This window comes from Trematosphaeria pertusa (genome assembly GCF_010094035.1).
Source record: "Trematosphaeria pertusa strain CBS 122368 unplaced genomic scaffold BU26scaffold_3, whole genome shotgun sequence".
Lineage (NCBI taxonomy): Eukaryota > Fungi > Ascomycota > Dothideomycetes > Pleosporales > Trematosphaeriaceae > Trematosphaeria > Trematosphaeria pertusa.
Window position 1 is genome coordinate 1,185,836 of NW_022987214.1, and position 12,537 is coordinate 1,198,372.

Consider the following 12,537-nt stretch of genomic DNA (forward strand, 5'->3'; position numbering starts at 1 on the left):
GGATGCAGAAAAGAACGAGGACAGGAGGAAATATTGAACGAGGACAAATTTTGCATTTCGTTCGTACTCTATGCACACCTCCCCCTTTACGCAACATCAACAAACGCCCTCTTCTTCCTATTTCCATCCTCATCCATCTTATCCACATCCTCCAAGCGCACCACACCCATCTCATCCACCCTCTCCCCCACAAACCTCAGCGCGGCTACATTAAATCCAATCAGATCCTTCGTGCCACCCAAAGTCCTTCTCAGATCCGCTCTCATGGCCTCGAGCACCGACTTTAGCTCCCTACTCGCAACGATCTGCTTCTGGTGCGTCTTGAGCATGAAGAACAGGACGCGGCATGTAAGGGTTATATTCCACTGCCGCTGCACCCAGATGGAGATGAAAGTGAAGAGCGCGGGGAGAGAGGAGAAGGGCAGAACGAGGAGTGCGTCGTGGAGTTGAGCGGCGGGGATCTTGGAGAGAGTGTTGAGGACGTGACGTTCGGCGGAGATGTTGCCGAGAGCCATGAAAAGGGGGTTCCGTTGTGGAGGTGCAATCTTTGGGTTGGAGCGCTTTTGAACTTCCCATGCACGGACGATCTCGAGGTCTGTGAGGCCAAGATCCAGGGCTTCTTGAATGCGTTCTCCTGCTGTGAGGGTGCTGATAGTTTGCTTGGATGCGGCCACAGCTTCTGCGGCTTCGCCATCCACTTGCTCGTCGTCTTCAAGAGAAGTGGCGAGCGTGTTCTCATAAAGCTCTTCTAGCTCTCTCTCTCGTTCTTCTTCCAAGAATATTGGCTCATCTGTCCGCGTCCATATCCTAATACTCTTATCATGACTTGCTGTGACGACGAAGTCTCCTGTCCGCGACACCGTCATCGCCCAGATCTCTCCGTGGTGGCCCTTTAGCTTCTGGATCTGCTCGAACTTATCGCCGTCCCAACTTTTGATCATCCTGTCTTTGCCGGCGCTGAAGAAGATGTGTTTTTCGTCTTGCTCTACTGGATGTGGAATGAAGCCGATTTGCATAATGCTGTCCTCATGGCCGAAGAGCGCTTTGTGGCAGTCGCCGAAGTCGAGGCCCCAGATGCGGACGTTCTTATCGGCGGAGCAGGTGGCGATGAGCTTGCTGTCGCTTGATATCGACATATTTAAGACCGGAAGCTTGTGGCCGTATAGGTTCAGGAACGGCTTCAGGGAATCAACGAAAAAGACCTTAACGGTGTTGTCGAGGGTGGCGACGGCAAGGAGCCTAGAGTCAGGAGAGAACTGTACACTGAGTACATCATCGTTCACTTTCAGGATGCGAGACTGGACAAGCTTGAGCCGAGGCATGGTGCGTTTCGTGCCGGGTATCTCTTCTTGCACGATCTCGAAATTCCAGAATTTCACGGTTTTGTCTGCGCTGCCGGTGATGATGCACTTGCCGTCAGGATGCACTTGCAATGCCCATATCGCGCCCTCGTGCGCAGTAACGTCTTCCAGTAACGAGGAGGCTGCGATGTCGTAAAGCTCGATATGACCGTCCTTGGTCCCTACCACCACGATTTTGTCGCCGGGTAGAAATGCAGCGCACAGCGCTTTTCCACACTCCAATGTCCGGAGGCAATTCCGCGTCCGAACATTCCAGATTTTGAGCCCGCCAGTGGATGCAGAGGCCAGCATACGGTCGTCGGAACTCAGTGCCAGTGCTCGAATGTCATTCCTATGACCTGCAAGCTCGACAGAAAGCGTCATATCGTAATCCAAGGTCTCCTCTTTCTTCGACTTCGCTTTCTGTGGGACTTCATAGACGACAATGAGATTGTTGGTCGTTCCAACGAGCAGTTGTAGCTTTTTTGATCCTCGAGTATACATCCACGAGATTGACCTGACCTTGCCCGCGGTCACGGTCCGCACCGTGACGTAGGGTACGATGACTTCCCCTATCTCAGCATCTGCGATGTTCACTTTGTCGTCGGCATGGTCGGCCTCGGGTAACTCGCCGTTTGCTTCAGCTTTTGCCCTTTCCCGCCTCCTCTTCCGTTTTCTAGCCAAGCTCTTCTGCACTTCTCCTTCGCTCCGTATCCGCCATACTTCAATGGCCTTTTCGGAGCCGTGCACGACGATGTAATCCGATTTGGCGTGAAATGCAATTCCAAGAGTCCTGTCTTTGCCTTGTCGATAAAGAATCCCCCGCTCGCGAAGATACTGCAGTTCCACTCCTTCGCCGATAGATGAGCCCGCTCTTGCAAGACCAGGAAGATCGATAGCCCACACCTTGAGCTCTCCATCGTTTCCGGCAGTGATACAGCCACTGCCATCGGGAGATACTCCAAGCGCCCAACACTCTCCATTCGATTGTGCGATGTGCGTCTCGATGCAATGCTGCGTATTTACGTCCCAGATCTTGATCAGTGCATCCTTGCTGGTGGACAAGACGAAAGCGTGATCTATGTCCATGCCTGAGTCCGTACCATTGACGCCACCGTCCTCAGTCACCTTCTCTGGGTGCAGAAAATGGAGACCGGTAATCTGACCCTTGTGTCCTCTGAGCTTGAACAGCCCGACTTCGGAAACGAGGTCCCATATCACGATGTCGGTATCCTTCGCGCCACTAGCTAACCGGACTCCTGAATGATCGAAGGCAAGGGCGGTGACGGCTGATTTGTGTCCGTTGAAGCTGACTACGACTGTCGATGTTCTCGAATCCCACACGCGTATGCTTCCATCGGCGTAGCCAACCGCGAAGACGTCCGGATCCACGTCGCTCCGACATATTACTGTGACTTCTTCTGTGCATGACGAGTCGCGCCATCTGCTCAATAGCTCGCCTTTCTTCACATCCCAGCACAGAACCTCCTCGTTTGCGGCGGCATAGGCGCGGCCAGCGCCAGCGGGGCGATTCGATCCGACCCGAGTGGCTTCTTCGGAAGCCCAGACTATGTTGGAAGTAGCTGTTGCGACTACGCCGAATGCATCCGTCTGCTCGTACTTGCTATTCCTGTAAGCGGAGATGTGCTAAATCGAAGCGCAACACACCTGTACGACTTCACCATGATGCGCCGAAGGGGAAACGGGGTATCTTAGACGCACTAAGAGAAATGCGCATTCGAGCAGAAGACGCAGATCAGTATATCAGCCCTCTGTAGCTACCATCAGCGTGTCCCGCCAGCAATGGAGGAGTGGTCGACTTTGGATCCGAACTTTTTTTGAGGACGCCACAACCCCACATTTCCAGACGCACAGCCACATTTGGGAAGCCGCCGCAACCCAACCACGCACATCACCTCCGACCTCCGCCGCCAATTCACAGCTCCCCACCATATCTCCATATACCACTTCAACGGACCGGGGCCACGCGGGTAGCCATGCTTCTCCTCGATTACCAGAACGTCCTCATTGAATCCCTGCTAAAGGACCGCTTCTCGGGGTAGGCATTACCCCGCTGCCTGCCACACAGCATCCAGGTAGCTAACACATAGCAGAGGCCCGCCCGTCTCAATCGACCAGGTCGTATCCGACTTCGATGGCGTAACCTTCCATATCTCCACCCCCGAAGCGAAGACCAAGATTCTTGTCTCGATCCACGTCAAGTGCTTCTCGGAATTGGTGCAGTATGGTGCGCAGGCAGTGCTGGAGCGGGAATATGGGCCGTACATCGTCGCGCCGGAAAGCGGATATGACTTTTCGGTGCAAGTAGATCTGGAGAATCTGCCTGAAGACCAGGGTACTATCTGCACGGGGGGTTGCCGTAGGCTGAGCTGACGGGAAGCATAGAGGCCAAAGACGATCTGATCCGCCGCATATCCCTCCTCAAGCGCAATGCCATGGCCGCACCGTTCGAGCAGGCCTTCGATGAGTTCCAGCACTTGCAAGAGGAAGCTTCCAAATATACTTCCGAATCGGCACCACAGGGCGTCAAGGAAGGCGGCGAGGTGCGGGCCATCCATTACCGAGAGGAGGAAGCCATATACGTCAAGGCGAGCCACGACCGAGTAACGGTAATTTTCTCAACCGTGTTCCGGGAAGAGACGGACAGGGTCTTTGGGAAAGTCTTCTTGCAGGTACGTCTCAGCGGGGTGCACAATTCGAGCACAGTCCGCTTACTAGTGTTGATAGGAATTCGTGGATGCCCGGCGAAGAGCAATCCAGAATGCCCCCCAGGTGCTCTTCCGCAACGACCCTCCCCTGGAACTACAGGGCATCCCAGGCGTCAATAATTCTGGCTCTGGAGAGATTGGCTACATCACTTTTGGTCCGTATCCAGCTGATTCGATATATCAGCGTTACTAATAGTCATAGTCCTATTTCCTCGCCATTTGACAAACCAACGACGAGCGGACGTCATCTCACATATTCAGACGTTCCGAGACTACTTCCACTATCACATCAAAGCCTCCAAGGCCTACATCCACTCGAGGATGCGGAAACGGACGGCTGACTTCCTTCAAGGTACGTAACCACATGAGACATCTTTTGACGCGGTGGGTATGCTAACGAATACACAGTGCTACGCCGCGCCAGACCAGAGGCGGAAGAGAAGGAACGCAAGACAGCGAGTGGACGGACATTCAAAGTCCAGTCTTGAGGGACCATTGTGTAGATCAAGTGAGGAAGTCGATCGAGGAATTTGGAGTCTCTTCCGGTCCAGGGGTTGGTAAAAGTTCCTGATCCCCGAAGCCTTGCATAAGGGCTGTGAGAGTTCGAAAGACGAACGGAATAGGACAAGCGCTGGGGATCACGCCAAATACCATAGAGAAGTTTCACAATTGGAAAGCAAGCAGAGTACGAAATCACATACCTGCACGTGTAAATCCCCTAATACCTGATTGCATTTGAAGCGTGGGGGCGCACGGGCCCACATGAGCTGGTCGCGGTGCACCTCACCTTTGACGCGTTCTCGCCCGACGAGTTCGCCTGCGCTTCTTTCCAAGGTTCCAAACAAACATTGCACCAACACCTCAATCGCTCCGTAGCACGCAAAAATGGCCGAAGCACAGAGACCAAAGTACGACAGCCTTCCAGGCATCGATACAGCGCCCGACGTTTATGAGACCCCCGAGCTCGCCGAAGATGTCTCCACAATTCAAGCTTCAACCGCAGTCTCTGAGTCTGAGGGCGGCGAATCTGAGGCCGACGAGTCTACGGTCCGACATCAACGCCTGCAAACAGACGAAGCCCGCAGCCGCTTCCAGCCCTCGCGAGTGGATGCCCACGGTGTGGACTTCTCAGACAACATCAGCGCTCAACGGCGCTCATACCGCACATCGACACGAGGCCAGCGGCGGAGAGGTGAGATACTGGGTGATGACAGCGATGAAGAGAAGGAGTCTTTCTCACGGAAGCTTATGCGGGTAAAGAGGGAGCTACATGAGTTGGAGCACGAATACGAGGGGAGGCTGCAATCAGGCGACAAGACGAAGATCGAGGAGCAGGATCCCAAGCGAATCATGGAGTTCATCTCAGATAAGGTAGACTACATATACGCGATGCGGCGGGGCGGCGTACGGGGTGCAGAAGCGCAGCTCGACAGGCAGATTGACAAGTTCAACAACTACCCCCCGTTCGGACCCTCGCCGCGAATCACCAAGGCTATTGCGAATCAGCCGCCGCTTCCAGGCACCCAGATACAGAGGAGTCAACTCGACTATGTGCTGAACCAGGCGGCGGACTTCGATGCACGGCTCACACAATTAGAGAAGAACTTGGGTTTGACCGGAAACACGATGCCGGATCTGGGAGACAAGGCGCCATTCCCAGTGTACACAACGCTGCACCGGATTGAGCAGACTGTGGGCGCATGTCACGATGCTAAGGAGGGCAACCTTGAGAGCGCAAGCCAGCAGATCAAGAGGATGATTGCTGACGCGGAGCATCTGAAGGAGCTGCGGTCGGAAGCTTCGCGCGCTGCATCAGAGGGCAAGGCTACGTCGAACCCGGAGCAGGAGGCTAAAGTCAACGCTCTCTATGGCACACTGCCATCCATCGACAAGCTCTCGCCAGTTCTGCCCCTCGTTCTCGAACGACTCCGCACCCTCCGTCTCGTACATACCAGCGCCTGGCAAGCGGACGAGGTGCTGACAGAGCTAGAGCGTCGCCAGTCGAAGCAAGAGGACGAGATCCAGAAGTGGGGAAAGTCGTTGGAGGTCGTGGAGGAGGATATCAAGAAATGCGAGGAGGCGCTGAAGAACAATATGAAGGTGGTTGGTGATTGGGTCAAGAGGATAGAGGAGCGGATTGAGAAGCTACCTGGACCGAGCCAAGAGTCGTGAAGTAGGAAAGTGGGCAAATGGCAAGAAAAGTGTGCTCCAGCACGATTAGAAAAGTGTGTAGTCATGGTGCATTGAAGGCACGTTTTCATTGGAGGCAGCAGTGACGAATCTGTCACGTTCGTGGACACCGTCGTTTATTGCAGGTATAACGGGAACATTCATCACTGTACAGTGTCTAAGACACGGGGGCTCCATCTCAATTTATTCAGATACCCTAGAGTAGCACTTCCGAAGCGATCAGAGGACACCGGTTGGCATCTCCAAACTGCTTAGCGGACTTTTTATTTTGTGACCATGTCTTTGAGACCCTAGGGAGCCGAGATAGCATCGCAAACCGCGTAGCGTTCCACGCTGCTTCCGTGGTCGCATGAGGTGGCCAGCGAGGGCATTAGCCCCAAGCAATTCCCAACATCCCTTTCGACCACTCTCGGTTCTCCGGCGCATGCTCGTCGACCATCCACTTGAACTTTGTCACATCCTCAGCCTTGACATCCTCCAGAACCTCAATCTGTACCCAGGCCTCAAACCAAGGCATCATTTTCGAGGATTTCGCGGCACCGGATAGTAGATTGAGCAGGTCGAGGCCGAATAAGTTCCTATACTGCTCGTTCTTGCGGGGAGTGAACGTCTGCTATTCGTTAGTACTTTTTAGGTGTTGTGGGTGGGAAAGGCTCCTCACCTCGATACCCCTATAGGCCGCAAAGTCGTCAAATGTAGCGACGAAAGAAGTAGCTTCCTCCCAATCGCGAACCTTTGCTCCCCCAAGCGCGATGTGTTCATGCAGACGCGGTCCATACGATCTAAATGATTGCCACATCATCATACCCTCAGGTCCAACTCCAAGCACGAAGTAGTGTGTGAACGGCATGAATCGCTTGAGATCCATGTTGTGCTCCTTCTGGGACGATGACAACTGGTAGAGGCAGGAATCCATGAGGGCGACGTAGATGAGACTGGTGGACTTGCGCGGGCCGGTAGCGGCTGCCTTGGCGCGGTCGAAGGCTCGGGTTAGGGATGCAGAGGGGATCAAGGTATGCCTCAAGGTTTGATCCTCGAGCGGTTCCTCGGAGAGGAGGTCAGCGTGCTGTTTGGCGAAGATGTCGAAGGTGAGGGCGGGCGCGGCACACACGACAATGCTGACAGTTGCTATCTCGCATGAGTACCAGGGTCTCTGGCATGCGGCCATATGCTTTCCGTCACCGGTTCGAGTAGATTTTAACTTGATGCCGATCTGCGGGCGTGGAGATTGCGTAGCAATTGAAGGCAGTGTCCAGCGAAGGTTCTCCAGAACGAAGGAGGCTATGTCCACGCCTTGGTCGAAAAAGGCTTGCAAGAATAGCGAAAGCGTGAGTAGGGGCGAGTGATTAGGCTTGATTCCGTTGAGCTTCCTAATCAAGGCTTGGACGGCGGGTTCTTGAACGTTGACGTCTCGGAAATATGAAATAGGCTCAATTCGTGCTTTGAATTGCTTTAGTGGTCCGTAAAGGCCCTTAAATCGCTGATCCAGCTCGGTGGTCACAGGGAGTGCTGGCTTTGCGATTGCCTTCATTGAGATAGCGGCTGTGGCTTCGGTCTTGTCCTTAACGCCCGCTTTGGCTGTCAACGCTGGCTTTGTTGGAGCCGAACTAGTCAACCACTTCTGCACCACCTTCTGGGAAAAGAGAGCACCCCCCTGTGGTTTCTTTGGTGGTACAGTCGACTCCAGAGTAGACTTGTCGGAAGCGGATTTGGTCGCAACAGGCACAAGTTGTTCCTCAGCGGTGTCCCGAATGCTCAGCTTTGCCATAGACTCGCCGATTTCAGCAGACTCTGTCGTACAGCCATACAATCGAGCGACTGTTTTCACGGCAGATCGGAAAGCATCGTCTGCCATAGCCGTATCTAGTGGGATATTGGCGGCAAACCGCTCCACGTCTTCGAGTTGCCGGGCACTCAGATCGGATATCCAGCGCTTGATCGTTTGCTTGGTCATTGACGTAAGCGTGGGCTCGTTAATGCATGCGGCGTGCGCGCTCTCGTAGAGCCAGTCGACGGTTTTCGTATTTGCCATCTCGGCACTTCGCATGGGGTGGTCGCTAGTTATTTGCAGCGTCAGGAACAGAGCTGAAGAACAGGTTGGGCAAACACAATATCGATTTTGGCAGCGTAAAGTTTCGAAGCTAGTAGACTGGGTTAGAACCCCGCTCGTTTGATAACGGTGGGAAGTGAAAGAGAGAGAGAGAGAGAGACCAGAGACTAACCGGTCAAGATTAGATGCGTCTTTCCTTACCTCTGGTCATTCACTCTAATCGTCCGACTCGTGCGTAGCGGACGCTTAACACTACTCATTGCGTCGCCGCTTGTTTTTTCTTCTTTCTATCCCGACTGTACAGCACTGCCTTGTGTCTCCTTTCCTCAAATCCCGCACTCTCGCCTCTATGTCCCTCCATCCAACACGTTTGACAATATAAGTCGCCATCACACCCCAGGCACTTGAGCGTCGAATCGTCAGTGCAGATAATGCACCACGTATCGACTTCCTCCTCCAATGCTTTGCTCAGGCTAGACTCTATCTTGGGTGGCTTTTTGGCTGGAGCGAAGGACGGCGCTGATGGAAGGCCTAGGGAGTCGGACGAGGGCTTTGAGAGGGCGGCCAAACGCGCAGTCAGTGCGTCTTCGAGAGCTTGTGTTTTTGCGAAGTCGTCTGAGGGGAGAGACTTTGGCGCGGAGGGGAGGTTGAGGGATGAGTCGTCTTTGCTGTCTGTCTTGTCTTCCGAGCGCGACGTAGCTTTCTCCTTCTCCTGTGGAGACTTCTGATCGCCGGAGTCGGATGCGGAATCTTCGGGCGGCGGAGAAGGTGGATCGTACTTCTTGCTTATCTGCAACTCCGCCATTACTCTTGCTATTACATCGTTTGCCTCCTGATCTTCCGTTTTCTTCTGTTCGCCCTCGTCGCCATCCTCCTCTCCATGCTGCTCTTCATTGCCTACTCTTACCCCGCCACTCCCGATATCCACCTCCACATTCTCCCAGTCCATCAGCTCCTCCTCTTTCTTTCCTCCTTCCGCGTCTGCCGGAGCTTCAGTCTGTGTCCTCTTTTCCTGCACGCTCTTCTGCACCTCTGGTAATATCGTCCTGATATCCTTCAGCAGCTTCCCTACATCTTTCTCATCCTTGCCGCTCAAGTCCCACTCCTCTCTCTGCCCCAAGTTCAGCTCGTCTAACAACTCCTCCAGACTCTTTTCATCCTCTGGATTTACTTCCGTCTCACCTCCTCCCACACCCTCCGCTATCCCCTCCAAATAGCTTGGCGCGCCTGGCGCTATTATAGGCGCTCCGTCGTTTCGTGTTTGTGTGTTACTGGAGGAGGCGGTCCGCGAGGGTATCGGCGAGCTGGAAAGTGAAGCGGAACTGAGGCGTGCAAAGCGAGCTGCGAGGTCGTCTGGCGCATTGCTCGGGGGCGCTGAGGCTGATGGGGCTACAGAAGCAGAAAAGTTCGTATCGAAGCTTACAGAAGACTTCTTCAAGGCGTTTAAACGGGCGAGGAGGGAGTCGTCTACCGGGGTTGAGTCGGGCATCGTGGCGTTAGGTTGGGGTGGGGGCTAGCGAGGCCAGAGCAAGGACGTAGGAATGATGAGTCGTTTACTATATGCAGAGACTTTAGGGAAAGGTGTATAGAGTACAGAGTGATCAGATGGTGCTGCGTGGTGATGTGGGAATGTGACGTTCAAAGCTCGGGGGTCTGCGGAGTTCCAAGCTGTTCGGAAGCTTGCTTGGTGGGGGAGGGGCGCGCTTTGAATCCATACCAACAAAGACCACACTTAGAACGGGTTTTCGAAATGGCTTTCACGGATAATGCATATTGCTCCTACGCTAATGATACAATGCAGACCAAGCCGGCCTATGTGGGCGCCGTATGCTCAACTCCAATACCCCTTCCCAATGCTAAACTACTACCAACGCCAGATCAACCAAAAGTACCAAACGAAAACCTGCACTGCAACCGCTGCTATGGTATTCCTCAGCTCCTGCCAAAATAATGCCATGCCTTTCCTTTTCGGCTTCGTCTTCTTGGTATTCACGTTGCCCCAGTCTCTGGACTGAGCCTGCCTTCTCTCTTCTTCCTCTTCCTCCGAGGGACCATAGTATCCCGCATGCTGTATCAGCGGGTATGTGTATTTAGACTGCTGAGCTGGTAAACAGTAGCTGCTAGGAGAGACGCTCCGCGTGCGAGCTTGTGCATTGCGCACTTGAAGGTTTGCACGCTCCGAGGATGTTGAGGAATCAGAGGAATGCGTAGGATTATAGTTATCTTCCCGAGGCCGGGAGGTGAGTTCGGCTTTCTCATGCTCGGCGGAGGAGGCATTTATAGCTGGTAGGGGTTCGTTCGAGGTGGGTAGGAGAGGAGACTCGAAGAACTGAGTCGCGGGCTTGACTTTGCCGGCCGTGACGAGCGCGGCTCGAATCACGAGTGCGAGGAAGGTGACGCCGAAAAAGGAAGCGTAGCGGATGAAGATACCCAGTTGGTCTGGCATGAGGCAAAGATGAGCCTGTAGCGTGGAAGTTGCGTCCCCTGATATCGGATTCCCCAACTCATCGACGGGGTTCCACATGCTCAGCATCACGAACCCCGGATGGCGTACACCCATGGCCCAGGATAGCGACTTGACAGTAACTTCTCTTATCCCGCCCCCTGCTGAAGCGTATCCCCGATGCACTACTTCGCAGTAATCGTGGTCGTCGCCAGAGAAGGCATATCGTATCTCGCCGATCTTCTCTGTAAGATCCGCCGTGATCTCGCGGTTAAGGACGTTCTGGTACTGGTATCCCCCTCTTACAGCGATCGCGTTCCTGTCATCCTTCTCCAGCGGCTCCTGGCCTTTGCCCACTGGTGTAGGTGGCCAATGTTCCCTTAGAGGCCCGCATGGTGTACCCGGCGCGCGATAGAGCGGAACGTGTGTCAGCAGAATCGTGGGAAACTCGGTGACGTCGTCGTTCGAATGCGGCAATTGCGCGTTCGCTAAATCGCCACCTTCCACGATTTTGTGCTCGAAGCCGGGATACGGATGCAACCCCTTCTGTTTCCTCAATTCTCTTTGCACAACCCTCCTCTTCTGCTTCTTCGCATTCTCCAAAAAGTCCACCGTCGGCCGCCATAGCTCTTCGACCGTCTGGGGACTGTCCTGACCCAGCGCACTCAATGAGACGCTGTCAATTGAAACGAAGGTGTGGTTGCCCAGGATATCGACTCTATTCCCGTCTCCAAAGTAAGCGTTGAACCTCTTGCGCACACTTGCCTGTATGCCCTTTCCAAAACCTAGATCATGATTCCCAGGCAAGCTACTTATTATTTTGCGTCCTGGTTGCCCAGGCCTGGGCTCTAGACCGCCGTCTGCCCAGTGTCCAAAGAATATACCACCGAAGCGATTGTACTCGTTTAACCAGAAATTGTCACCGTATTTCCTGTACTGCTCCTCGGGGCTTTTGGTCGTACGCGTCGACCATTCCCGGCCGCCGTCGAATAGATCACCTAGAAAGACGACGCTGTCGGGATAAAGCACTTTCTGGACGCGGGAATAGGTTCGGCGGAGGTATTGATCCGTGAATTTGACGGTGAGAGTGTTTAGAGGCCACGGCCGGCCAGGGTAGGTGTGCGGGTCGACGAGCTGGGGATCTGCGACGAAGACGAGTCGATGGGGGTTCGCGTTGCTGTCCTGGCTGCTGTCAGTTTTATACTGTCCGAGGAGTTGCAAAAATCTCTCGCATACCCAAGTCTCCCACTTCTCCCACCGACATTCGTCCACAGCCTTCGTGAAGTGCCTCCGCTCCCCCAAATACAGCATCACCCACCAAACCAGCACCAGCACTCTCACCAAGCTCAATATCCTTCTCCAACTCCATTCTCTTTGCCTTAGGCCTCTTATCCTCTTCTCAACCGCAGGTTTTACCCTATACACCGCGAAAGCGCGAGCGACTCTCCATGCCTGGTGGGTAAGGCTTTCCGGCTCGGAATATGCGCCGACGGGCATGCCATAGTCGTCGAACGCCGTCATCGTGGGTTGCTCTGGAGGAAAAGCTGTTCGCGCAGCATTTTTCTAAGCAAACGGCTTTTGGAAACGTGGCTACGCGTCGCGATAGCGGGTGGTTGCGTAATGCGCAAAGGGGTGCCGCATGTTCAACGTTAGAGTCGGTCTCGGTCCCGGGAAAGCTCCATGATCTACCGCTAGTCAAAGACAAGGCCGAATGCAGGGGTATGCGCGCGCACGTGCCGCTTATCACTGAACCTTGGAAGCACAACACGATCTTGTCGCACCTCG

General features: G+C 54.2%; 6 protein-coding genes across 6 annotated transcripts; 2 read left to right on the forward strand and 4 right to left on the reverse strand.

Moving 5' to 3' along the window:
- Window positions 1-41: 41 nt before the first annotated feature.
- BU26DRAFT_515547 (WD40 repeat-like protein) lies at window positions 42-3,136 on the reverse strand. Its single transcript, XM_033828098.1, has 2 exons — window positions 3,009-3,136; window positions 42-2,964 (listed from the first exon to the last, which is right to left on the reverse strand). The coding sequence occupies exons 1-2, from the start codon at window positions 3,023-3,025 to the stop codon at window positions 87-89; spliced, it is 2,895 nt and encodes a 964-aa protein (XP_033688175.1). The 5' UTR covers window positions 3,026-3,136; the 3' UTR covers window positions 42-86.
- A 126-nt stretch (window positions 3,137-3,262) lies between these two features.
- BU26DRAFT_477178 (P34-Arc-domain-containing protein) lies at window positions 3,263-4,788 on the forward strand. The gene is made up of 6 exons (XM_033825592.1): window positions 3,263-3,399; window positions 3,455-3,696; window positions 3,747-4,033; window positions 4,089-4,224; window positions 4,272-4,421; window positions 4,478-4,788. The coding sequence occupies exons 1-6, from the start codon at window positions 3,338-3,340 to the stop codon at window positions 4,555-4,557; spliced, it is 957 nt and encodes a 318-aa protein (XP_033688176.1). The 5' UTR covers window positions 3,263-3,337; the 3' UTR covers window positions 4,558-4,788.
- A 108-nt stretch (window positions 4,789-4,896) lies between these two features.
- BU26DRAFT_515549 (uncharacterized protein) lies at window positions 4,897-6,514 on the forward strand. The gene has a single exon (XM_033828099.1). It carries the CDS (start codon window positions 4,955-4,957, stop codon window positions 6,239-6,241), a length of 1,287 nt encoding a protein of 428 aa, XP_033688177.1. The 5' UTR covers window positions 4,897-4,954; the 3' UTR covers window positions 6,242-6,514.
- A 115-nt stretch (window positions 6,515-6,629) lies between these two features.
- BU26DRAFT_560501 (uncharacterized protein) lies at window positions 6,630-8,291 on the reverse strand (the record flags this gene model as incomplete). The annotated part of the gene is made up of 2 exons (XM_033832804.1): window positions 6,630-6,869; window positions 6,921-8,291. 2 exons carry the CDS (start codon window positions 8,289-8,291, stop codon window positions 6,630-6,632), a joined length of 1,611 nt encoding a protein of 536 aa, XP_033688178.1.
- A 274-nt stretch (window positions 8,292-8,565) lies between these two features.
- BU26DRAFT_528454 (uncharacterized protein) lies at window positions 8,566-9,798 on the reverse strand (the record flags this gene model as incomplete). Its single annotated transcript, XM_033830850.1, has 1 exon — window positions 8,566-9,798. One exon carries the CDS (start codon window positions 9,796-9,798, stop codon window positions 8,566-8,568), a length of 1,233 nt encoding a protein of 410 aa, XP_033688179.1.
- A 269-nt stretch (window positions 9,799-10,067) lies between these two features.
- Window positions 10,068-12,407, reverse strand: BU26DRAFT_477187 (uncharacterized protein). Its single transcript, XM_033825594.1, has 2 exons — window positions 11,989-12,407; window positions 10,068-11,934 (listed from the first exon to the last, which is right to left on the reverse strand). The coding sequence occupies exons 1-2, from the start codon at window positions 12,271-12,273 to the stop codon at window positions 10,174-10,176; spliced, it is 2,046 nt and encodes a 681-aa protein (XP_033688180.1). The 5' UTR covers window positions 12,274-12,407; the 3' UTR covers window positions 10,068-10,173.
- Window positions 12,408-12,537: the final 130 nt, after the last annotated feature.